The sequence below is a fragment of the Silene latifolia genome, chromosome 7 (genome assembly GCF_048544455.1).
Source record: "Silene latifolia isolate original U9 population chromosome 7, ASM4854445v1, whole genome shotgun sequence".
Taxonomy (NCBI): Eukaryota; Viridiplantae; Streptophyta; class Magnoliopsida; order Caryophyllales; family Caryophyllaceae; genus Silene; species Silene latifolia.
The window spans coordinates 39,874,900-39,899,917 of NC_133532.1; the positions used below are offsets into that span (position 1 = coordinate 39,874,900).

The 25,018-nt window shown below is 36.3% G+C and overlaps 2 protein-coding genes and 1 long non-coding RNA gene across 5 annotated transcripts; 1 reads left to right on the forward strand and 2 right to left on the reverse strand.

The window, feature by feature from the left end:
* Positions 1–1,070: 1,070 nt before the first annotated feature.
* Positions 1,071–5,520, reverse strand: LOC141592047 (alcohol dehydrogenase class-3-like). The gene is made up of 9 exons (XM_074412603.1): positions 5,376–5,520; positions 5,100–5,236; positions 4,033–4,079; positions 3,625–3,950; positions 3,091–3,173; positions 2,920–2,995; positions 1,899–2,056; positions 1,648–1,809; positions 1,071–1,428 (listed from the first exon to the last, which is right to left on the reverse strand). The coding sequence occupies exons 1-9, from the start codon at positions 5,407–5,409 to the stop codon at positions 1,312–1,314; spliced, it is 1,140 nt and encodes a 379-aa protein (XP_074268704.1). The 5' UTR covers positions 5,410–5,520; the 3' UTR covers positions 1,071–1,311.
* A 278-nt stretch (positions 5,521–5,798) lies between these two features.
* Positions 5,799–10,517, reverse strand: LOC141592048 (uncharacterized). The gene is made up of 6 exons (XM_074412604.1): positions 10,136–10,517; positions 9,290–9,382; positions 7,284–7,533; positions 7,100–7,196; positions 6,269–6,334; positions 5,799–6,165 (listed from the first exon to the last, which is right to left on the reverse strand). Exons 1-6 carry the CDS (start codon positions 10,341–10,343, stop codon positions 5,965–5,967), a joined length of 915 nt encoding a protein of 304 aa, XP_074268705.1. The 5' UTR covers positions 10,344–10,517; the 3' UTR covers positions 5,799–5,964.
* An 8,411-nt stretch (positions 10,518–18,928) lies between these two features.
* On the forward strand, positions 18,929–21,821 carry LOC141591019 (uncharacterized). 3 transcript variants are annotated; one of them, XR_012520600.1, is made up of 4 exons: positions 18,929–19,738; positions 20,784–20,878; positions 21,058–21,096; positions 21,180–21,821. It is a non-coding gene; the product is annotated as an uncharacterized LOC141591019 (long non-coding RNA). The 3 variants fall into 3 exon arrangements; XR_012520602.1 differs by having other exon boundaries at positions 21,061–21,096; XR_012520601.1 differs by having other exon boundaries at positions 20,792–20,878.
* Positions 21,822–25,018: the final 3,197 nt, after the last annotated feature.

Genomic DNA, 25,018 nt, shown 5'->3' on the forward strand with positions numbered 1-25,018 from the left:
TGGGGGAAGGCACGACGGGCCGGCACGTGGGCCGGCCCAGCACGGCTCATTGCCTACTCTAGGCCTACTTATAATTTACTATAAGAAAAAGTTGGATGGTATTTAATAAAAAAAAAGGGATATTCTACCGTGTACCCTCGTGGTTTTCGGTTTTCTACGTTGTACCCCTCCTTTTTTTTACACTCTATGGTATACCCCTAAATTCTATACATTAGTCTATAGCATGACCTTATTTATTGTCATTGCTAACTTAGTTTCTTAAATGACCTATTAAATCGTCTATTTATCATTCCAATTACTCGATAACCTACTCATTTACTTATCCGTTCGCTGAAATACTTATTGGCCCAAGAAGTAGTATACGAAACTACCTAAAAGTTCAAAAAATCTTCTTTATCATGTCATGAATCATAACAGATGTTTTTAATAGTAGTTGATGCTTATTAAAAGTGATCTGTGATGTTTTTCATATATAATGGTGATGCAACATTCATAAGTCATAATAAAGGTCAAAGTTTTGACAAAAAAAAAGGTCAAAGTATGGTCGTTTGATAGTGATAAAGTTAATGGAGAGTTAAACGAGGTTTATGATGGAGAAATAAGTAAGAAGTTTAGGGGTACAATACAACAACAACAACAACAACAACATTACCCCAAATGGCTTCACCCGCTCCCGCAAAATGCGGGGGGGGGGAGTCGGACGACCTTACCCTTGTGTTAACAACACAAAGAGGCTGTTTTCGAATGACCCAAGATAAAAATTGCGTCAAGAACTGCATCGAAGGACCGCTACTTCACAAAAGAAAGAAGCACATCCACTAGAAAGAAACACAAAGAGGGGTACAATGTAGAATTAAAAAAAAAAAAAAAAAGGGGTACAACATAAAAAACCTAAAAACTCAGGGGTATATCGTAGAATATCCCATAATTGTGAAAGGAATTAATGTTTACTTATTATTAACTCATTTTCGATCATTGTGAGATGGTGTGATGTTAACATATTGTAAGGGTCTTTTAATGTTAATGATCAATATAGCCTTGACAATAATATCCGAGTTCGACAACCATTAGCGTTGCAAACAAGCATTTATTCATATAGGAAAATGGTTGAAGGTGGACTGGTGGAATTTGGAATATGCAAAGATTTTACCTTCACAAAGATGAACCAAAGTTACCTCAAAGAGTGGTAAGGGTTCAATTCCATGTTATAATGGTAAACTTGCGTAAACGTTTGATAATATATGAAAGAAAAATACTACATTGATATTGATGGCCATGTTGCTGTGAGTCGATCTACAGTGGATGTTCAGATCATTCATCAACTGCTAGAACACAGCGGAGGCAACCACCTTCGTGCATCAGATCGAACGCTTTGTTGATCTCCCTTAGGGTTAAGTTGTGTGTTATGTACTCATCCACCTTGATTTCCTGTACAATGCACACGTACGGTTAATGTCATTTTGCATTAGACTTTACGGGACAAGAAACAATGAAACTGATCTCATTCAGATTTATAAATGGTAATATTTGGTGATGTTATAAACCGGACGATTTAGTCCACAGGAGCGGTAAAGCTCTCCCAACTGAGTTTTAACACTGCTGCAGTTATCTATATGCTGAAGGATAACATGCGAATAAGGTACTTGCCTTCTTCATGTACTTCTCCACAAGCCAAGGTACTTGAGATCGGCTCTTGAAACCGCCAAAAGCCGTTCCTTTCCAAACACGACCTGTTACAAGCTGGAAGGGACGAGTAGATATCTCCTGACCAGAGGCAGCAACACCTACAATCACGGATGTTCCCCACCCCTGAACAGTTCCGTTTTATTAGCAAATGTGATTTTTAGTCAAGCCAAAAAAACCAGACTGAGGACGATAATTATTAGGCAGAAACTCACTTTGTGGCAACATTCTAGGGCTGCCCTCATTATAGAAACATTGCCGATGCATTCAAAGCTGTAGTCAACACCACCGTCTGTGAGATCCACAATCACTTGTTGTATTGGTTTGTCATGATCTTTTGGATTCACAAATTCATTCACTCCAAAGTTTTTGGCTGCATCAATCAGAAGAAATAGATAATGAAGGGAAACAATACTACTACGACAATAACTTTTTACTCCAGAACCTAGTGATTACTACTCACGACATTGTAAGCGGGAGTAGGATGTTGCATCCTTGCCCCTATGTTAAAAAACATAGAAAGGTCGTGATAATAATCCCGTCGAAATTGCAGTATTGCACCATCGGCCTGTTGCTCAACGATATAAAACTGCAGGCAGTTTGATGCTTTATTTTGCTTTAATTTATCATACACGAAGTCAAAGAATAGCGAGTCTTTGATTCCAGAACTACAAAGAACCCAATATTTACATAAAAACTCCATATAGCAAAAGCGTTCATATAGCTAGAAAACATGTCTAGTGACATCCTGAATTTCAACCCCGCGCAACTTTCAGAAGAAAAAAAAAATTGAAATTAGTAAAGCCTTTTTCTATGTAAAGGATGGAATCATGACAAGAAAAAGGAATAATCTAGGATATTATTATGATAAGAAGAACAAAAGAGCTTTGCAATAAAAACATATCAGAAGTACGTTCATCAAATATCGTAGAAGAATATCAGCCTAGACTAAAAATTGCTAACTCCAAAAGCCAGAAGAGGAAACCCACTCAAAGCAGTACCATAAGACTAATCTCGGGCCACGTTTCTGAAATATGTAGCAGCAGAGGTCATAATAAAGACATAAGTTCCAATGATGAGGAATGATTGGTATCAGAAGAGATCGTCTCACATACAGAAAATGTGAGAGTGTGAGACGTACAATTAGCATTAAATGTCTTGTTAGGTAATTAAATCACAAACGAAACCCACTATCAAAAAATAGAACTTGTGGAGGAAAAGGAATGATGAGATTACCAACTTCAAACTTCTTGGGATCAATATCCACGCCAATAATTCTTGTAGCACCCGCGGCTTTAGCACCCTCTGCAACCTGTCAGCCATTCCAAAACATAAAACACTTTGAAAAAAGAACGAAATCCACAAGTTATTAGAAAATTAATGTTGATCAAATTTACAAGAACTTACCGCTAAACCTACTGTTCCAAGACCAAAAACAGCAACATTGGACCCAGGCTCTACTTTTGCAGTGTTCCACACAGCTCCAAGACCTACATAGATAAATTCCCGCATCAAACATTTGAGGCAGACGTTAGTGTTGTTTCCCTAAAGTTGGAACGATGTTCGATTACTCGTAGTATCCAAGATTTAGCACCCCCTCAAAAGACATACAAAAAAACTATGCTGGTCGATCACTTAAAAGATATTTGCAGACAATATCCTTTAGCCGATCATTTACTCACTCATACGTCAATCAACAAACCAATATTCAACAATCACAATCTTTAGACCCAACTTGAGACTGAAAACTATGAATATGACTACGAGACAAAATATCATATACAGACTATATCATGCAGAAACTGTAGACAAATATTTGCCGTCATCCATACAAGGATGTCAGAAATTAACCCGTGAAACCACCTTGAGATCAATGTCAAGTTACAGACATAAGAAAGCAAGTTAAGATAGCAGTAACTATCGATTAGCAGAACCCCTTACCAGTAGCGACACCACAACCAAGAAGACAGACTTTATCCAATGGAGCTTGTGGATCAATTTTAGCAACACTAACGTTGTGTACCACCGTATACTGACTGAATGTTGAAGTTCCCATGAAGTGATAAATAGGTTTTCCGTTGACAGAGAAACGACTCTTGCGATCATTCATCATAACTCCAATTCCAGTAGCAGCCCGGACCTTTCCACAGAGGTTCGTTTTACCCGACTTGCAAAATTTGCATTCTTTGCACTCTGCTTGATAGCAAGGAATAACATGGTCTCCAGGCTGTACGTCTGTAACACCTTCACCAACACTCTCCACAATTCTGCATTAGTGATACAAAGGTCAAATTTTATTAGCAATAGAGCTACGCATCAGGTGAAATGCAAAGCTATATCAGTACACACCCAGCAGCTTCATGACCAAGGATACAGGGGAAAAGACCTTCAGGGTCCTGCAGCAAGAATATTTTTAATCAAAAACTAGCGAAAATTCAGAAATCTTAATAACAAATTGCGGAAAGACCATTAAGCACGATGCAAAATATGTGGTGGATTTTCACCAATCGGTGTGAAAACTGAAAAGGTAAGCTGCATGCAACTTAGGTTAGGCCGTTGTTCCATGTTTCAGTGTTCGATTTAATTTTGGAACTGGTTCGAGTTCATAGATCACTACTAGTTTTATATATAAATAACTCTGGCAAGCTAGTTCACGAAAGAACTTCATTTCACTATGAACAATGCAATTCGAGGATCGGACGACCTAAACTTAAACCATACAACAATGGCAGGTGATAATGAACCACAGTATAAGTACAAGGCGAACATCATAAAAAATTAATTTGTGGGACAAATCAAAAACCCTCGAGTTTGTATGATGTGATGAAAATGAACTCAGAAAGTTTACTTTTAAAGATTTATGCCCAAGCCAGCAAAACGACATTTGCGACTTTAACACCAGTTTTCGAAAACATTTCATATCTTAAAAATGTCGAAACCATCACTTCCTAATCAAACCAATGACCGAGTCAGAAAACCGAACAGGCAAACAGCATAATGAACATGTGTCTAATATCGCACATCTCATCACTGGTTTGATCAAAACTTACACTTAAATTTTATTCTTCTCTACACATGTAATCTTTCTCAATTTTCATTGTTATCATACATAATAAACATTCCCATTGAAATTAAACAACGCCCAAAAGAAGATACTATCAGCAATGATCTGAGAAGTAGTAAACGATTCATCTCTGAAACATCTACAACTACAACAACAACAACATCATCAAAGCCTTAATCCCAAAATAATTTGCAGTCGACCCACATGAATCATCTTTGAACTAGGATTATAGAATAAGACCGCCCCGTGGGATGGTCTTTGTAATACTATCAATAAACGAGTGTTTTTATATATAAAAGGATCGTCTCACACGGTTTGACGGTTGTATTGTAAAACAAATATAGAAAAAGACCTTGCCACTCCAAGTATAGGCATCAGTATGACAAAGGGCAGTAAAAAGGATCTTGATCCTGACTTCTCCAGTTTGTGGTGGTGCAACTTCAACATCTTCAATCACTAATTCTTTGTTGGCTTCCCATGCAACCGCAGCTTTTCATTTTAAATATTTTTTCAATAGATTAGATTAAATAACTCATCAAAAAAAGTTACAGTATGAACTTGGTAAAAATAATCTTACAAAATTATGGAAAATAGAGAAATTGAAAGGAAATGGTGGGGTATACTATACCTTTGCAGGTGATCACTTTGCCAGTAGTCGCCATTATTGTCAGTGCCAGAGTCCAAAATGTCGAGTGATTGATTCAAAGACGTTTGGTGTTTTTATAGGGACTTGACGATTACCCAAGTCTATAGTGGTGGGCTTTAGTGACCGTAATGGTCTCTTTTAAGACGGATATATCTATTTTAAGATTGAATGGGTTAAAATTTTGTTTGAAACAGGCACATCCATCTTAAATCAAAACGTTTTAGGTTGAGTACTTGAGTTGAAACTAATTATTGAGTATTAAAGTTGAATCCGCATTAATTTGATCATTTCCCTTTTGGTCTGGACTCTGGAAGGTAGTAGTTGCACGTTCGCGGGCCAAGCCAGTTGTACGGCCGTGGATCTGGCCAATGCCCCTACCAAGCTCCATAGAAGAGAGACAAGATGTATACACTGAGAAAACACAACTTTACCTACCAATAAGGCTAAAAGGAAAGGAAAAAAGAATTGGTCCACAATACACGAAACTCTTACATTGATAATTCAAATACCACCAATTGATATTTTCACCAGGCCTATCATTGCAATCTGAAGGACAAAGATCAACTGGGGTTTAATTACCGGGTAATTTACAGATTTTGTAAGGTTTATTTCCAATCTTACACTCAATACCACTAAATTTGACGGTGAAAACTCGTTTTAAGGATGATCCGCCAATAGTTGGATGTTTCTTGCTCTCCTCTTCTACCACTCTTTTCAACAGATCACTGACATCGTCCAATGCCCAAGCGACTGATATATGAGGACGAGGGTCCTGCAATTAAAATACAAAATTCCTTTGAAATTACCCAAATGGGTGTGGAAATGAATGGCTTGATCATTGAAGAAACAACTGTCATTTGACTTAATTGCCAAACCTTGTAAAACTCCGGAAGATTGTGCAGTCTGTAAACTTCATTGACAGCTTGAATCTGTTTCGTTATCTGCATATATGGTGAAGAACAGGCTTAATGTTTCATTCATTTGTCTATGAAAAAAATAAGGGAAAATGGCACTACAAACCCTATCGGGAAATTCAGCTTTAAATTCAGTGGCTAACAAGAGTAGAGACAACATAACTATTTCACTGGGTACAAGCAATGAAACGAGCTGAACAGCCCTCAAGCAGTGCAAATCTAACTTGAATACATGCAAGTAACTGAGTTATTTATGGCCTTGTACTGTTTATCCTTGTGAAACTAACAGAAAATGGAAGTATGCAGAGAAAATTCATTATCTTTCCGATTTGAAAATAAAATCCATATACAGTGAAAATGACTCTTGGCAGGATTACCAAGAGACTACCACAGAAGTTTCTGAAAACCAAGTTAACATAACCAATAGTGCTCACAAGACTGTGCTTAAGGTTAGGGTTTGGAGATTAGGGCAACTGAACAAGGCTAACTAATTATAACCAGCTTAATAGCTGCGTTACGAATCCTTCAAGTTAAAGAGGACTAGGGCGGCAAGGAAAGTTACAGACTGAAGTGTTTTATTTTCAAGTAATTCAGGTAACATGAATATGAGGAAGAAATTTGTGAATTGGCCCAAGAGTCCATCAATTGGATTAAGTAACCAACCAATGCAACTTTAAACGCCGATTAAGGTATATCATAGGTCCAATAAGCAAGATAAAATCTATCCCAAAATATGCCAAATATCAATATCAACCTCCCCTTTCCATCCTTGTTTTTAAGTGCGGTGATTACCTCTGACAATCCTCCTGTCTTGACTTCTATTGAAAGAAATGTACGTGTATTATCATCATTGACAAAAACCTCCCAATTACTGAAATCGATCCAATACCTGATACAAAAATACAACTTGGAAAAATGAATGCTTAATGTGATTGAAGAAATATTAGAGAGAGATCAGCGAGAAAAAAGAGCTAACTGCTTCTGAGATTGTAGCTTTTGCCGAAGCATGGCCACTACTGAATCAATTTGGTGCACCCGGATTGGTACAGTTCTTCCTAAACTTATATGAAATTCCCTCCCTAGGGCAATCTGTTCAACCTTCTGATCATCATTAAGAAGATTTTCGAGTGCGATGTCAGCATCAACAACATGAAGGCCTGGAAAATTCAGTGACACTTTCCGGAGGAACTTCGCAGCCTCTTTCCTTGCTGATTGTGGTAACTGAACTGCAAAAAATATTTAACTAAACTGAGCGTCAGTAGTTTATAACATTATATGAAAACTAAACAAGAACAAAATAGAAATAACAACAATGAAATACATCAACAACAAAAACATGACCCCTTTAATGAAAATGCAGAGACACTGTCTTGGGAAGATCCATGATATATATTGAGTCGATTAGTCAACTGCTACATGACATTCATTTTGCTTTATTTCATCATATTCCAAGTTTCCAACCCTGTTATGAACATTAGCTCCTTAAAAAGGCCTATCAATCTAACAAAGGAAATAAAGCTACATCAAGAGTCGACAGCCCCTTATTGAAGCCCTATCAATCTAAAATTTTAGGTAGAAGCTCCCAACATTCACAAGCAATCACCACTGTCGACTCTTCAATATGATAAGCAATAAAAAGTTGGGGGACGATTTAGCAATAAAACTCAGGCCTAACCTCGACTAGTGTCGGATCACATATTATACACAGTTATGTATATTTAAGTCTGAGTTCGCTACCTAAAAGGTTGAGTCGAGCAAACTTTTGTTATTGATTTTTTTTATGGAGGATATGAAGAGATGAGGAAACACTACTTGGAGAGAAAGCAGTCGAAAACACAAAAAGGTTCTTGTTACATTTTTTTCTTTTCTAAATGCTGATAGTCAAGTTGGGCAACCAATGTGCACATATATCACTGAGAATGTCAAGCAATCTACTCATGTATTAGGAGAGGGCCAGGGGATACGGCTACGGCTAGGATTTTCATTTAACAGAGGCATTTTAGTCTTTTACCCTTTTATTAATTATAGAGAAACAACTCTCTCTCTAACCATTTTTCCAGTAAATGCTGAAGAACACAAATAGACGTCTTCTGGGAATTTTTTTTACATGTTTACTACGGAGTAATATCTCAATGAGCCCAATTTACTATCAATATACCTTACAAAACCCCATTCACTATTAATAGCGTTCTACGAAATCAACTTGTTCTTCGAACCGTGTCACCTAGCCTCCTCACATGGCAAAAGTGCTTATCAAGTTAAAATTCAGGTGCCTCTCGGCAAACTTCCTCTATACTTATGAAAAGAAACTGCCAGTTCCTAGTGGACCCACCAAATCCGCTCACAATCCATCCAAGTAAACTTCTTCACACCAAAAACACTTACAAAAAGAAAAGGCAAATTCCTCGTGGACTGGATCCCTTCACATCCCCAGTAAGTCCACCTCCACACACGCTGATCAGATCACATCATTTTCCTTCCAAATCCTCTTTAGCTCGGAAACTCATTGATCTTGTCACACCCTCTCCAAGACCCAAGTCCTCCCATCACAAGAACCTCTTTTTGAATAAAGAGTAACTTTTGGACATGCTTGAGTTTTCGTCAAGAGTAGTTCCATCGAATTTAACATTTTTGCCCCTTTTAGCTTCCATTTCGAGGGAGATAAGATTGCTCATAGCATTTCAACTGCCTAACTCCAATCCACATGCATATATGAACATGGTCTAATCTACATAATGATATGCTATTATCTTGACCAATCATGATGTGCTTGCAATAATATGAATCATCTGCCAGAGACATTCGCATTCCAATTTACCCACATAGATGATTTGCACTTACACTGCAATGATTTATTGTAGAATAGAACTGAAGACATTTTATGTAATAAAACAAGCACAGATGTACAAACCTCATTTACCTGTAATTTAATAAAATCACCAATGTTTAAACCAAAACAAGGTGATATGAGAAAAGAAGAACCTGGAATGAACACATGTAAAGCATAGTTGCCCTCAACATGGGGAAAGTTCCGAACCCGGCTAGGCTGACCTGTTTGAAGGTTATCAAGAGGACCTTCACAGCAGCAATACATGAAACACTAGGTGTAAATTACTTAATTTTCATCAAAAACCCAAATGCCGCAAACAAGTAGATAATGCCCAAGTTAAAAGCATACATAAACATTTAATGGTATTACTTATTTTTCACCAGAAACTCGACAGCAGGTTATCAAGAGGACCAGTGCTGGGGGAATACATTAAAAACTTGGCGTGTATTACTTAAATTTTTCATCAGAAACTCAAATAATGCAAATAAATAGATAATGCCCAGCTCAAAGCACACGGACTTTGGTGGGAATTACTTCCAAATTTTCATCAATACGCGCATTCAGAGTTTATCAAGGCGGGGCAATACATAAAAAAATTGGTGGGGACTACTAAATCTTTCATCCTAAAACCGTTAAGAGGTTATTACTTATGAGGAGGATCTTGACAGGCAGTGGCGGAGCCTATATTTATCGTTAGGGGTATAATTACTAATGAAATAAGGTGAATTAGGAAAAAAATAAAAAAAAAAATAGGAAATTATAACAAGTTGGAAAGGCAAGCGCCCCTGCTAGCCTTCCCTCCCAGCTACAGCAGTGTTCACAGGGGAAATACATCGAACACTTGGTGGGTATTACATGATTTTCCACGGAAACACGGAAATTGCTATTGAATAGATAATTGCGGATGTTAAAGCATACATAAACACTGTAAACACTGTAATTGCAAGATAAATAAATAAATAAATAAAATGAATAATTGAGTAGGAAGAGTAGGTTACAGAAGAGGGAATTGGGAGGAGTGAGGAGAGAGAGTGGAGGTGGTGGAAGTGACGGAGGTTGTGGTGTTGTTTGTGGCGGCGAATCATCTGTATCTGAGTCTGATGATGATGATTCGCCGTACGAAGCTATCAGCGCATCCATGCCGTCTTTTCGACACTCTTCTGCAATTGCGCTTGAGTTGGGACTTCGGGCGAAGTTGATGGTCATGGGCTCATGGCTACACTTGGCAAGTCTAACATGACCCGAGCACGAGCAAATCCAATTCGATAGGACCCGCAAAAAAGTTGCAAATCGAAATTGACCCGACTCGATGATAACCTGTAATCCGTGCCAACCCGATACATGACCCGATCCGACCTGACATGACCTAATAGTTGAGCGACTACCCGACCTAAAAGGCGACCTCGATTTAATGAGTTGTAACTACAAGTGTTAAGCGGATAATAAGTCCTACTATTTGACTAATATATTGGCCCTGTAATCAAGTCTTAATCCAAAAGCCATTTACGGATTACAAGTTGTTTTGTGAACATGAAAAGTGTTTTATGCCATCAAAGTTGGTTGGTGTGAGTGGTAAGGACTCTCATCTCTTAAACAAGTGGTTATGGATTCGATTCATAACTCTTGCGAATGAAAAAGTCAAACTTATACTCTTGGTCAACACGAAAAAAACAAAGTGTTTCATGCCATTATCCTTTTTAACACATTAACATATGCGATTGTCTTATAAAATCGTCTATATCATAGGTCTGACCCAATAAAATAATAACCCAAAGTTTTTTTTTTTTTTTTTGGGTCTAAACCATCTGGTAATCCGAACCACATTGGGCCGACTAATCCGGATTTCGGGGCGTGTCCAAGGATTACGGTATTTAAACCCCTCCCAATCGCAGTTGTTGGGGATCGAGCCGCAGACTTCCCTACCAAGCGCAGACCCATGCTACCACTGCGCCAACTAACGATTGGTATAATAACCCAAAGTTAACATTTAGATTTATTTATATTTTAATAACCTGTTAACTTATGATAAATACCGACATATTTGAATCTGCAAGTTATCAATATAAAACATTTGGTATCGATACAAAACATTTTTTACAAATTTATTAACTAATTTATGCAGGTAAGGGTTTTTTTGTCATCGAAATGATTTACATAAAACGGTCTTATCTAACAATTTATGTACCATATATTATAGGTGAATATAAAACGGTCTTTCTAGTTTTGGTTTTATAAAGAATATGGATCAACTCATCATCTAATAATAGGATCAACAAAAGACTTAGCAATTTGTAGTTTTTGTATATAATTTTTAGTTTATTTTAATTAAAATATTATAGTTTAGAGTTTAGTAAAAATAATATAATTTGATAAAAAAATTAGTTTTAATGAAAATATAATAGATGAATTAAATGGTAATTGTTAGTTTTCTTATTTAGTGGATGAACATAATTATCATTAATTTTCTTTTTTTGATAATATACTTATTGGCGGGAAAATAATAGAGATCACTTATCCTTAAGTAGATAGGGAGGAGATGTTATAACTAAAATTGTCACTTTTTTACCTTGAAAATAATGATATTTTTTCAGAAAATAGTAACATTTTATCGTAAATCGACTACATTAATTCGTCTAATTTCAAACGGAAAATAGCCCGTATAAAATAAGAATTTGCGTATAGTTTCAGTTTGCAGTGACTAGTGAGGTATGTCTGTATCAGGAGACTTATTGAAGATCGAAGTGGACTGACTATTTCAAGGTCTCGTGGCCTTCCAAATACCTTTCTTACGTTGCAATGTCATGTCTATTATTATCTTCAATTTTCCAACCACATATTTTTCAGGAGCAATTCAGTGAAATTGTTTTTACAAATCGTGACAAATGTTATATTCTTGTTTAAGACTGTACGACGACTCATAAAATCGATTTAAATAAGGATAAAATGAATGAAGAGTTGTCAGAGGTCTTTAAGTCTTTAACACGGTCTTAAGTAAAAACTAATAGTATATACTTGATATTAGTCGATCATCATTGTCAAATAAGGAATGAGTTGATGTAAATTTTTATGAGCCGAAAAAAGTATAGTGAGGTGAGGGTACACACAAATTCTCGTTTAAGACAGGTAAATCGTCTTAAGCTTTAAGTCGGTTCAAGTATTATACATAGAAAATCATAAACTACCAAAATATTAGTATCAGCTTAAAGACCTATTGATATTTCTATATAAACTACCAAAATAGTATAACCTCAACCATAAACAACATAAATAGCATAATGAGGAAATCATACTTGTTAATGCCATTAATATTCTTGGTGATGATCTACTCATCTAAATCTGCGGGCTTGATGAAATGCAAAAAAAATGAACGAGCAGCGCTGATAACGATCAGAAACAGCTTCAGCAAGGATCCTATGAATCGCCTTTCGTCATGGGTTGGTGACGATTGTTGTCAATGGGTAGGAGTGAAATGTGACAATGTCACAGCAGGCAATGTCATTAAGCTAAATCTCCATCAAAGACTGTCATATAATGACTCATGTTTATCTGAAGGTTCCATGGCGTCTTCGGGGCTCAGCCCTGCTTTGCTCGAGCTTAAGTTTCTACGTTACTTGAGCTTAGCCGGGAATGATTTCAACGGAAGTCATATTCCAGAATTCATAGGATCCATGCGGCATCTGAGACATCTGGATCTCTCTCGAGGTGGCTTTGCGGGTCCTATTCCTCCTCAACTTGGTAATCTCACCTATTTGAAGTTCCTTGATCTTCATGTTCCTTTTCAGTGTATTGGACTTGGTGGTTTGTACGCTCAAAGCCTCGGATGGGCATCTGGTCTTTCAAAACTGCGATTTCTTGACATGGGCAGTTGCACCATGTCTGAAGCACACGACACCTTTCAAGTGCTACTACGTCTTCCTTGGTTGTCACTAATTAGCCTAGCAGCTTGTCAACTACCAAATACTCATTTATCCGAGGCTCTCATGAATTATACTTCGACTTCATACTTTCAACACCTTCAACACCTTGATCTTAGCTTTAACAATCTTGATGGCCCTCTTCCGTCCATTTTCAAACATATGATTTCCCTGCGAAGACTTATTCTTAGCTATAACGGTTTCAATGGTTCAATTCCGCTCTGGCTCAGAAACATGACGGACCTTCAAGTTCTTAAGATGCGTTCAAACAACATTAGCTTTGTGGACGGAGGGCTATGGGAGATTATGGCAAATCCATGCAACTTCAAATATTTGGATTTGTCCGACAATGCCATTGTCCAAGGAGGTATCTTAGACCCGACACCAAATTCTTCTGTATGTCCGTCTTATGATATAGAATACTTAAATTTACTCGACAACAAGTTAGATGGTAGCTTGCCCTCTTTGTTGGGACAACTCACAAACTTGCAGTACCTTGATCTTTCAAACAACGGGTTTCAAGGTGAAATTCCGGCATCTCTTGGGAAACTTTCAGCTTTGGAATATTTAGATTTATCAGTAAATAGGTTAAGTGGATCGATCCCAGATTTTGTACAACACTTAGCCAAGATAGAGCACCTAGATATATCATCAAACTCCATGACCGGTACCCTGTCTGGCATCGGTAACCTCTCTAAATTGTCTTTCCTGGACGCGAGTTTCAACCATATCAGTCTCAACCTGACTTTTAACCCGCGACCTTCCTTTACCCTTGAAGTTTTCAGAGCCCATTCTTGCAAAATAAACACGGTGTTTCCCACGTGGTTAATCAACCAAACTCGGATTAAACAGTTGGATCTTTCTTATACTGGCCTCTATGGAGAGTTTCCCGGATGGCTTTGGAACATAAGCCGCTTTCAGACATTACAGGTTTCTGGCAATCAACTAACAGGTTAGATATCGAGCTTCGTTCTATTAGTACCAGCTTTTTCTTTGCATTAATAATAACTCACTGAGTTTTTTGCATTAATTTTTCCAATAAATTTCTCACGTACGGTAACTTTCTGATAGGATCCTTGCCGCAACATATTGTCTGTGGCGGCTGTAATTTGTGGTTGCTCGACCTTCACAGCAACTCTCTAACTGGATCAATACCTCATTGGTTGAGTCATCTAGAAACAATTAATGCGATAATTTTGTCCGCAAATAAGCTATCTGGGGCAGTCTTCGAAGGGGAGAATGCTTCCCTCCCTTTTGACAGGTAAAAACGTCTTGGACGTTCTTGACCTTGACGACAATATGTTGTCCGGAGAAATACACGTTGGAGATGTATACCCGGATGCTTCTTTAAAAATCCTTAGTCTGAGAGGGAATAACTTTACTGGATCCATCCGTTCACAGTTGTGCCAATTCAGATCTCTTCGAGTATTGGAACTCGCACAAAATAGCTTGACAGGACAAATCCCTCACTGTTTAGGCTCCATACAATTTGACAGTGATGCAGGTGAGTTAATCAGCCAGACCGGTGTACAAATTGCAGAAATCATCAAAGGAATAATGGAGACGGTCGCTGGTAACGGAGCTCATTCCCTCATTGATCTCTCGAGCAATCATTTAGTCGGCACAATACCCGAGGAGCTCACCAACATAACCGAATTGGAGGGATTAAACTTGTCAAATAATCATCTTACTGGAGACATTCCTGCACAAATAGGCAACCTAATGATGTTGGAATCGTTGGACTTGTCCAATAACCAAATCTCCGGTATTATACCACAAAGCTTGTCTGCAATACCATGGATAGTCAGCTTAAATTTGTCAAATAACAACCTCCACGGCCCAATTCCAAGTGGTAATCAACTTCAAACTCTTATTGACCCGTCTATATATGCAGGCAATCCCGGCCTATGTGGGTTTCCCCTGTCCAACAAATGCAAAAATGTGCCTCCTAGTACTACAGAAGATGAAGATGAAGATGAAGATGATAAACGTGAACGTATGTGGTTCTACATAATTATAATGTTGGGTGTTGGTACTGGATTTTGGGTAGTGGTTGGAACCTTAGTGATAAAGAAGAGTTGGCGAGATGCTTATTTCCGGTTTGTGGAGAAGACTGCAGTTAAAATACATCAGCAATTCAAGTCGGTGATCAACGGGGGTTAACAAGGAGATTGTATATGAATTGTTAGTATATAAGTGTTGTCCATGGTGATCAAACAAGCTTGATAACTACATAACCAAACCAAATAATCAATGATGGATTATTAAGCAATGTCCCTTCTCTTCATTGTAATATATCCTTATACTCCGTCATATCTACTCCTTCCGTCCCAATCATTAATATAAAATCATTACTCCTAGTACATAATCGATCTCAATTTCAATTTAACAAAAATCTGACCAGACAGTGGCGGAGCCAGAATTTTAAGTCGGGTAATATTAAGGGGCCTCGAAAAAATTCGAAAATTTTAACTAAAAGTTTCTCAATTTTCAAACTTCAGCCCCCTCCCCCCTCGCTCCACCACTGAGACTAGGCAATAATAAATAATAATCGAGAAATTTGATACATAAGTTACCAAAATTAACATCATACGGTACTGATAACCATCACATTTTACCATTTTAATCTATGGGTAGGTCTCAATAAGTTTATTGATTGACATTTTATAAATTAAAGAAAAAATTGTACTAATCGATAATGTAATAGGTACAAATTATTATTAGTGATAATTAAAGAGTCATTTGGGTCACGAACTCACGATCAACGGGTCAAGAAAAACATATAAAGAAGGAAGTGGTAGAAAACTTACAAACAAGCGATGATGTTCTTGAGGTTTGCAGGGAAGCACATGGGTTTTACCTTGGTCAAAAACTCAACCTCTCCATTCTATCTATGAAGAAGGAAATGAATCTCTGATATGTTTGGTTTTTTTTAGATTATTTCATATTTTCATGGAATAGTCATCATATGCCCCATCTTCTTATATTAATTTATTATCTCGTGTTTAATTAAGGCCAAATTGACAAATTGGAAACAAAGTAAGGGGTAATGGATAATTTGGTAAAAAAAAGTTTCATTTTGGACAAATTGGTAAAAAAATGGAGGAATGGACAAACACACCAAAAAAGAAATAATTATCCAAATAATTAGCACAAATGATCATTTAAGGCGGGTATATCTTTAATACGGGTCAAGTAGTCGGAATAAAACAAAAACAAAACGCAAAGTTAACATTTAGTTTTATTTATATTTTAATAACCAGTTATCTTATGATGAATATTGACGTATTTGAATCTGCAAGTTATCAATATAAAACATTTGATATTGATATTTTTTACAAATTTATTAACTAATTTATGCAGGTTTTTTGTCATCGAAATGCTATACATAAAACGGTCTTATCTAACAATTTATGTACCATATATTATAGGTGAACAATAATCTACCAATCACGCTAAAACTAGGTGAACAATCAAGGATAATGATAGGGCATCATCGGGTTAAAACTAAACTATAACCTTGTTTCAAGAGAGCATACAAGAGATATGCTCGAGAAATATGAAGACTTGCAATCTTATCAAGACAAGAAGTAGGATTCAAATCGTTTGTTCTTATTGGGGACAAATGAATCTTTTATGATTCTCCAATTTTTTTCCAAATTAAAGTGGACAAATTTGGTGGTTTGCAGCAGAGTTTGCAGAGCATGGCAACTATGATAAAAAGTTCGGATTTTTGGCGTAATAAGTCTAAATTAACAAAGCGTTTATCTTGGAAAAGGATTCAGCGTCCAAAGATTTAGTTACAAATAACCTCTGAACACCCCCGGGGGAGGAGGGGGGTGTGTGTGTGTTTAGCACTCAATTTAGTGATGAGGAGAATGTCGAGGCCTCGGATGATGATAATGATGACTTGGATGGCATCCAAGATTCGACTCACTAGACCCGTCCCCTCTCCCAAACAAATCTGCCTAACCTTTTGCTTCCTACCCGTTGTCCCGACCCCCCTCATATCTAATTTGGTGGTGTATTAATTAAACTTTGAATTAGCCGTACTGAACTTGTTGTTTAAATGTTTGTTTGGACCTAGTTTATAATGTTGACCTTGTCACTTTGTTGCACATTTGATTGTTTTTTATGTGACGTAATATGCATGTTTACTCTGTGTCCGGGGATAGCCTCTTATCGGTTTGATGATGTCAAGAGGAAGAAAAGGGAAATTCATGTTCTTATTACTTGCTCATTGATTAATCTCTTATTTTGTGGTAGCCTAAGTATGATAGTAATTTTTGCTCTAGGATTTGTTATGTCTCATAAGTTTAACTTACTACTTCTTCTATCTTCGTGATTTTTTGGACTAACCATTTGAGGGGGAACTCATTAGGAACATTCATTTTATGAGGCTTGTCATCATTAAAAGAGGAATTTGTTAGAACATATTTGTTGATGATGACATGCCTATTTTAATTGTGTTTCATTTCAGGATTAAGCTCACTTCCCCAATCAAGAATTAATCAATGTTCAAAGTCAAGAAGCGTTGATGAAGCTACCCAAGACTTGTGTTGTAATAGAGTCGCTTATGTAAGGGTAAGAGAGTATGGTACTAAGCAATAATTATAAGCAACTATCTACTTACTGAGGCAACAGTAAGCAAGATTGTTGTTCAACAACGGTCTGCTTATTGAGGCAACAGTAAGCAAGACTGTTGCTCTAGCTCGTATCACTTGAAGAAAGTCTTTGGTTTCAAAAATACTCAAACCTTCAAATACAAACTTCTATTTCTGAAATGTTCATTTCTGATATTTGAATTTTATGAAATGTTTTTTTATTAAGAAAAGAATATTTCAATGGTATCTTTCAAAAGGTTTTTTCTCAAATTGGCAATTCATTTTATCATAGCTTTTGGAAAGAAGAAGTTGTTTCTTTCCAAAATTGATTGATTTTCTAAAATGTCCTCACTTGGTTGTCAACCTTGCTTTGTGACTGATTTACAAAGATCGTTTGAGATAATAACAAAGTTTCTTTTCTTCTTTCACCTTTGGAAGAATGTTCCCTTTTATGCAAACTTGGAATGGTCAAATTGTCAAAATATTTGTTCTCTACTAATTGGTTTGACCATCAAAGCCCTAGTTTGCTTCTCTATAAAAGGAGCACTCCCCTCATTCATTTCTCAAGACTTTTTTCTGAGAATTTCAAAGTATTTTGCAAAATTATTTTTTAAAGAACTCAAGGCATTTCTTCTATTTGCAAAATCTTTCTAAGTCTTCAAGTGACAACAGTCTTCACTACCGTTGCCTTAAGTATCATGTTCTCTTACCTAGAATCATTTGATCAATAAGTTGTCCTTATCAATTCTTCTTGAATCAGTTTGAGGAAACTTGATCTTGTAAACATTCTAAGTTAGAGTGTCGAGTTATTAGACGAGTAGTCTTAGAACTCTTGTTGCAACCGGAATAGGTTGTTGGTCCTTTTTATTGTAAGGGTTTTAAGTAGTCGGAGTAGATCACTTAACTAATCAATAAAAGGAAGATTGGACGTAGGCCCTTAGAGTGTTGGCCGAACCGATTCAAAAACATCGTGTTGATCTCTCGTTACTTTTAATTCCGCTGCATTTATTTTACTCGTATTTCATTTGTGTTTTCCTTTAACAACGGTTTTGAATATTGTTGCTTTTGGTATGTAGCCTTAACCTCATTTGCTAAGACAAACAAGCAACCGTTATCTTTCATTTCAGCAATTTCCTTCAACAATCGTGATACACACTTAATCATTCAATTTACTTGATGTATCCCGTTGTTCTTCATAATGTTAATCAACTTGCTTTAAAACAATAAAGACTAAGTTGAAATTTTTTAAATAGTACCTAATTCACTCCCTCCCTGATAGTGTCAAATTGTGACGAGTCAATAGGTTAATGTTATCACAATAAACATGCTTGATACCGGGTTTTAGTTGGACTTGTTGTAATATACCGGTTTGCACTTTTGGTTGTAATTTTAGAATCTTAGCTTATAACTTACCAAGGCAAAGAAGGAGAGCAAAAGAAAAGCCAAGGGAATAAGTGCAAAATCAAGAGAAGCAAGCAAAAGGAAGAATTGAAGCCTTGACATGCACAAACAAGAGCCAAAATGAAGAATTGAAAACTCGGTTTCACAAGGGTCAACTTCAAACGAGTATATCTCGAGTTCTAAACCTCGTATCGACGCAAGGCCAATTGGAGGTGAAAGCTTGTGATCTTAGCTTTCCAACGGTAGGTCACACGCCTCGTTTGTCCAAGAAACGAGAGAGATATGGCCTTCGCAAGATGCTGCTGTCAGTCTGAGTGCGCAGCCTGCGCATAATTGTGCGCAGCCTGCGCTTCTACGCGCTGCTCTGGATTTCGCAATTCTTGTTCCGTGTTTTGGGCTTTCTTGAGGGACTTAACCTAGATTCTCGTGCCTCCCTATATATATCTAGAATTTTGAGATCTAAAAGGGGACTCCTATTCTCATCATAGAACATCATATATATCTAATTAGCAAATAATTTCTAGTAACTTGGAGAAGAAGAACAATTTATTTGGGTTGAAAGTTGTAATCTTTTAGCATTGGATGTTAATCTTTCCTCATTTCTTGGGTTTTTCTAAGGATATGGAAGGCTAATCTTCCTTTTACTTGGTTTAATTCATCCAAAGTTTCCAACTTTGGTTTTGTAAGACTCTCTTAATCTCTCTATCATTGTATCTATTGATCTTTCCTTACGCTTAATTCTTATGTTGAGTAGGTGAATGTTAGAATTGATCACTCTTGCATCTTATTTACCCAACTATTGCAAATTCTAGAGAAATGGTTTAATCTATCTAGGATTGTTGAAGCAAGCTTGTTGTATGTTGATTTGGTTTAAAGGATTCATGCAATAAGTAGGAAATTTCATGTCTTTTCTCATTTGTATGGTTTAATCTTGTGAGAATTGGTCCTAGCTCCTAACCTTGGCACAACCCTTAATGCTCTTGTTTGATTTATGTTCATGGTTTAATAAATTGTTGATTGAACTTGAAGAATATACATGGATGGTTTAATTTGTGTATGTTGACATCTTGGTTAGGAAGTATTGGGTAGATAATAAGAGGAGAATTATTAAAAGAGTCTAACTTTACCATTGTTGGTTGCTAAGGAAGGATTGCACCAAGTCCATCTAAATATTGAACTTTTTTGCTCATCAAGTGCTTGTGTTATTGCTTGTTAGACAAAAATTGCATTTTGCTTTGTTTCATGTTACCAATCAACTCAAAACCCCCCTTTTGTCTATGTTTATCGATTGTTGGTTATTGTGAATACCCATTGTTTGTCTTTACACTTCTCATTAGTACTCAATAGTTTACAATTCAAGTATTTAGCTTAAAAGACCTTCTCTTGGGACCGACCCTTACTTACACTATATTACTTTATCATTTAGAGTAGTCTAGAGTATAGTTTGGCTTATAAATTGTTAATTTGGTAGCTTAATTCTAGTATATTAACGACCTAGTTTATTGCATTACCACTCCCCCTCTTTAGTTACTTAGAATCCTAAGCTCTTCAAAGTGTCGTAACTCATAACATAGGTTGTAATCTTGTAGGGTTAATGAATAGTCGTGGAACCATGATTCTGTTTCACCATATAAAGTGTGTCTTTTGTGTTCGTTCCTGTTCTCTTCTGGTGTTGGCATAATGAAAATGTTGTGCTTGGGGTGATTGTCATTTAACCTGGCTTTTAGTTCTGCAGTTGCACTACGATGTTGATGAGTCCTACAATCTTTCTGTCCCTGTCCCTGTTGCTAGGAACCGGAAGCCTGCCTATGCAAGCATTAAGGTGAGACCGTGAGATACAAATATTTTTTACGACACTTGCATAGTTGCATTTAGTTTTCACATTATGTTTTCCTCTTTGGAGGATTCAGTTAGTTTTCCTCGATGGAGTTGTTGTAATTTGTTACTCAGATCATTGAATTGACTGCTCTTTTTCCATTTAATGACCATGGTAATTTGCAGCAGGCAAACACTGTATATGGAGTTTTACATGAACTACAGGTAAATAATTTTCCGTACGAGTCCTTTTTTTTACTAAAGTTCAAGTGATGACTGCTTCATGTGGTCTATCTGAATGTTTGCAGACATTTAGTCAGCTCTGTCATTTACTCGATTTTGAAGGGTTCATTTTTTCAGTAAGCTCATTCATACTCCCTTCTTACGAATCATGTGTTTACATTTGATTATATACCCCTCGCAAAAAATATAAGAGGTAAACAAATGGTTGGAACCAAGGGAGTATCGATCTAACTTAAAAAAACAAAGCAACTGTTGGTGATTCTGATCACAAAGTCATTTAAGTGTATTCGGGTTTTTAAGTTGAAATCGGTTTGAACTCGGAATCGATATAATGTGAGTAGTAGAGTATGGAGTGTACGCTCATATAATCGTATATCGAGTTCATGGGTTAAATGGATATGTTTATGATAATGTAATTTATCATGTATGAAAGACGTAATTCTAAGTGTAAACGATGTATATTACGTCCCCTATCATATTTGGATATTTGGGGTTAAGTATATTGATACTTAGAATATATTACGAACATGAGAAATCGAAGAAAATACGATACACCTTCTCTTTTGCGCGTGAGTTGCCATGTGTTTGGCAGTTTGTTTGTAATATGTCGTTGGATTTGGTGCTAAATCCTATGATCTTATCCATTATTAACAAACTCTTATATACATATATATTCTATATATATAAAAGGAGTGTGAGTATTAATATACACTGAATTATATTTCGAATTTGACATAACAAAGAAAAATAAAAACTCCATAAAGTATTTCTCTTTATCTTTGCCTAGATGAAGAGGGCCTCAACCGTCTTATCCTACAAGGGATTTCGTGTAACCCAAGGCATGAAATAGGGTCGAAATACTCTTAAGGAAAGCGTGCTCTTCGTGATTCGGTTGACATCCAAGTTTATGATCATTATCACTGTTACCCTATACAAATTTTACCAACATTCTTAAGAGTATTTCTTATGATTTGTGATAATAATCGTATCAGTACGTGAGATTGTGTCAAATTTCGAAATTTGTTGCAATGGCTGATATTGCAAGTTCGTAAAAGCGTAAAGTTTTTGCGGTTATTATTTGCACGAGTCTTCTATAGAATGCGACAAATTGGTGAGAGATTATGGTTTTCATAAATGGGTTCTAGAATTCACGCATTTAATTATGAAAATACATCAATGTGGATGATGGGATTATGGATAAGGCAATTTTGCAGTGGGGTTTACTCTATCAACACAAAATTGTGAAATTAAGTGTTCATATCACAAAGATAAGTTCGCTAATTTCTTTAAGTACGTAAATTAAGATTTATGTGATTCTTGTCCATGATATGCAGTTATCCGTTGGATTTTTTTTTACTTGTTAGCCTTGGCAATGTGTACGGGATTGATGCATGAATTTCTTTTGCATTAATTTTGTCAATTCTGGTTATAGACAAAATGGTTTGTGAAAATGGTTATGGCCAGAAAACGGTTGGCATATTTTCACTAAGCAGTAATGACATGATAAGTACCTCTTGCAATGGTTAATGATTTTATGCGTAAATTATATACTTTTGTCATTATTGTGTATTAGCATCAAGGCAACAATGTGAATACTGATAGTTGTTTGACTTGTTGCATGTTTATTGGGATGAAGTTGTCTTAGAGTATGCTACATCATGTTTAATATGATGGATTAATGAATCATAAACTAAGATTTTGATGATGATGAATGACCTTTTTAGAGTATGTGGTGTAACCAGATATTATTGATTATCAATTTGTGATAATATATATCATTTGACAATGGCCATGATTAATTATGATTAATGGTTCATAGAGTCCTCGTAGATTTTCAAATGTATGTTATGATTGATAGTTGTTTGTTTTGAAACTTGTGTATTGTAGCCATAGTGGATGATGACTTTATGAAGTATGGATGTCAGTTTTAACCAATAGCATAGTGTATATGATACACGAAAATGCGGGGTTGAATGATATCATATGGATAATCGTATGATTCAACCAATAGAATAGTGTATTATTGGTACAGAGTGTTATCAAGATCCGGTTATGTGGACTTGAGAGACATCATGACTTAGTTCAAGGAAAGTTGAAGTTACCTTGTAAAAGGTGGTTATGTCATCGTGTTTTTCTATGAAGGACATGGAGGAGGTAATATGATCAGTGGTATTAGGGTCAAGCTAAGGGTGAGAGTATGAAAAATATTCTCCGGTTATATTACTCTTATGAGTTGAGTGTGATACTTTTATCCAATGGTAAAAGTGGAAGCAAAACTCGGGTTTTCACAATGGCTTGAGTATTGCGGTTTGACGAGTTGAGTAAGTATACTAGTATAACTAGTACTCATATTTGGCAAGCAATTAAGCAAGTGTGAAAGTGTATAAAGTAAACCATGAATTGTGGTTTGTCCTATGTCGGTCTTTCCTTCGGTTTTAAGAGGAATAAAAGTTATGCAAATTGACTTACCAATGTAGATGGTTATTTCTACAAATGGTAGAGTATTATTGCTTAGGGAACGCACCATAAGCTTATGGGTTTCCAAGAAGCGAATTTGCATTATGAGTTTGACATTGGAGTTGGTATGCGTAGTGTTAGCATAGCCGGTTAAGGCTAAGTAGCTAAGGAAATTAATCTACGGTATTATTTAAAAGTATTAGACCAATTTCATCCATGATTTTTTGATAGTGAATAACGGTGCACCAGAATGTTTATTATAACACTATGGACTATCATAAAAGGAGATTGATCTTGGTTGTGTTTTGTGAGATCTCTATGTATCTAGTGGATCACTTTGCAAAAAGGATCAACTAGGGACTTGGTTAACAAGTCGGATATCGGGATGGTAAAGCCTAAAGTGATCTTTTGTGATAGGACACCCAACTCCCCTCTAATATATGTTAGAGGCTGAGTTCAATGTGGAAAGCCTATTATGAAAGATTGAAGCACATAATATATAATGTAATATATAATGTCCCCAAAGGATGTGCTTAAACCTGCAAGAATGGTAGGATCTTTGAAAAAATGGTATTGCAGGCCATGATTAAAAGAATCCACCTATATGAGTGTGAAGTGTAGCCGCTTCTTAAAGCTCGGGCTTGGCTTTGTATGCGCTCATGAATGGATATGGACACATGGCTGTTAAAAGTGTCAAGAATAAACTTTTTGGAGTTATTTGAATTTATGTGTATGTTATCTTCATGTATTCAAAATGGGTTGAAGGGTTCAATCCGTGGGACACCCTGATTCTCGAATATTTGGAATGTGTAATGTACTAATGTGGAAGTTCAATCCTTGGGACACTTTCATTTATGCATAGATTTGTTTGCTTTGTTGCTTTATTGGAAACAAGGGATACACTTAAATGGGAGAAGAATGTTGGTGATTTTGATCACAAAGTCATTTAAGTGTATTCGGGTTTTTAAGTTGAAATCGGTTTGAACTCGGAATCGATATAATGTGAGTAGTAGAGTACGGAGTGTACGCTCATATAATCGTATATCGAGTTCATGGGTTAAATGGATATGTTTATGATAATGTAATTTATCATGTATGAAAGACGTAATTCTAAGTGTAAACGATGTATATTACGTCCCCTATCATATTTGGATATTTGGGGTTAAGTATATTGATACTTAGAATATATTACGAACATGAGAAATCGAAGAAAATACGATACACCTTCTCTTTTGCGCGTGAGTTGCCATGTGTTTGGCAGTTTGTTTGTAATATGTCGTTGGATTTGGTGCTAAATCCTATGATCTTATCCATTATTAACAAACTCTTATATACATATATATTCTATAGAGTAAACTACATTATAAGGACTTAAAATATTGATAAGCATAGCTATAAGGACCTAAAAGATGAAAGAAGAGGTATAAGGACCTCAATCACTTTTCCA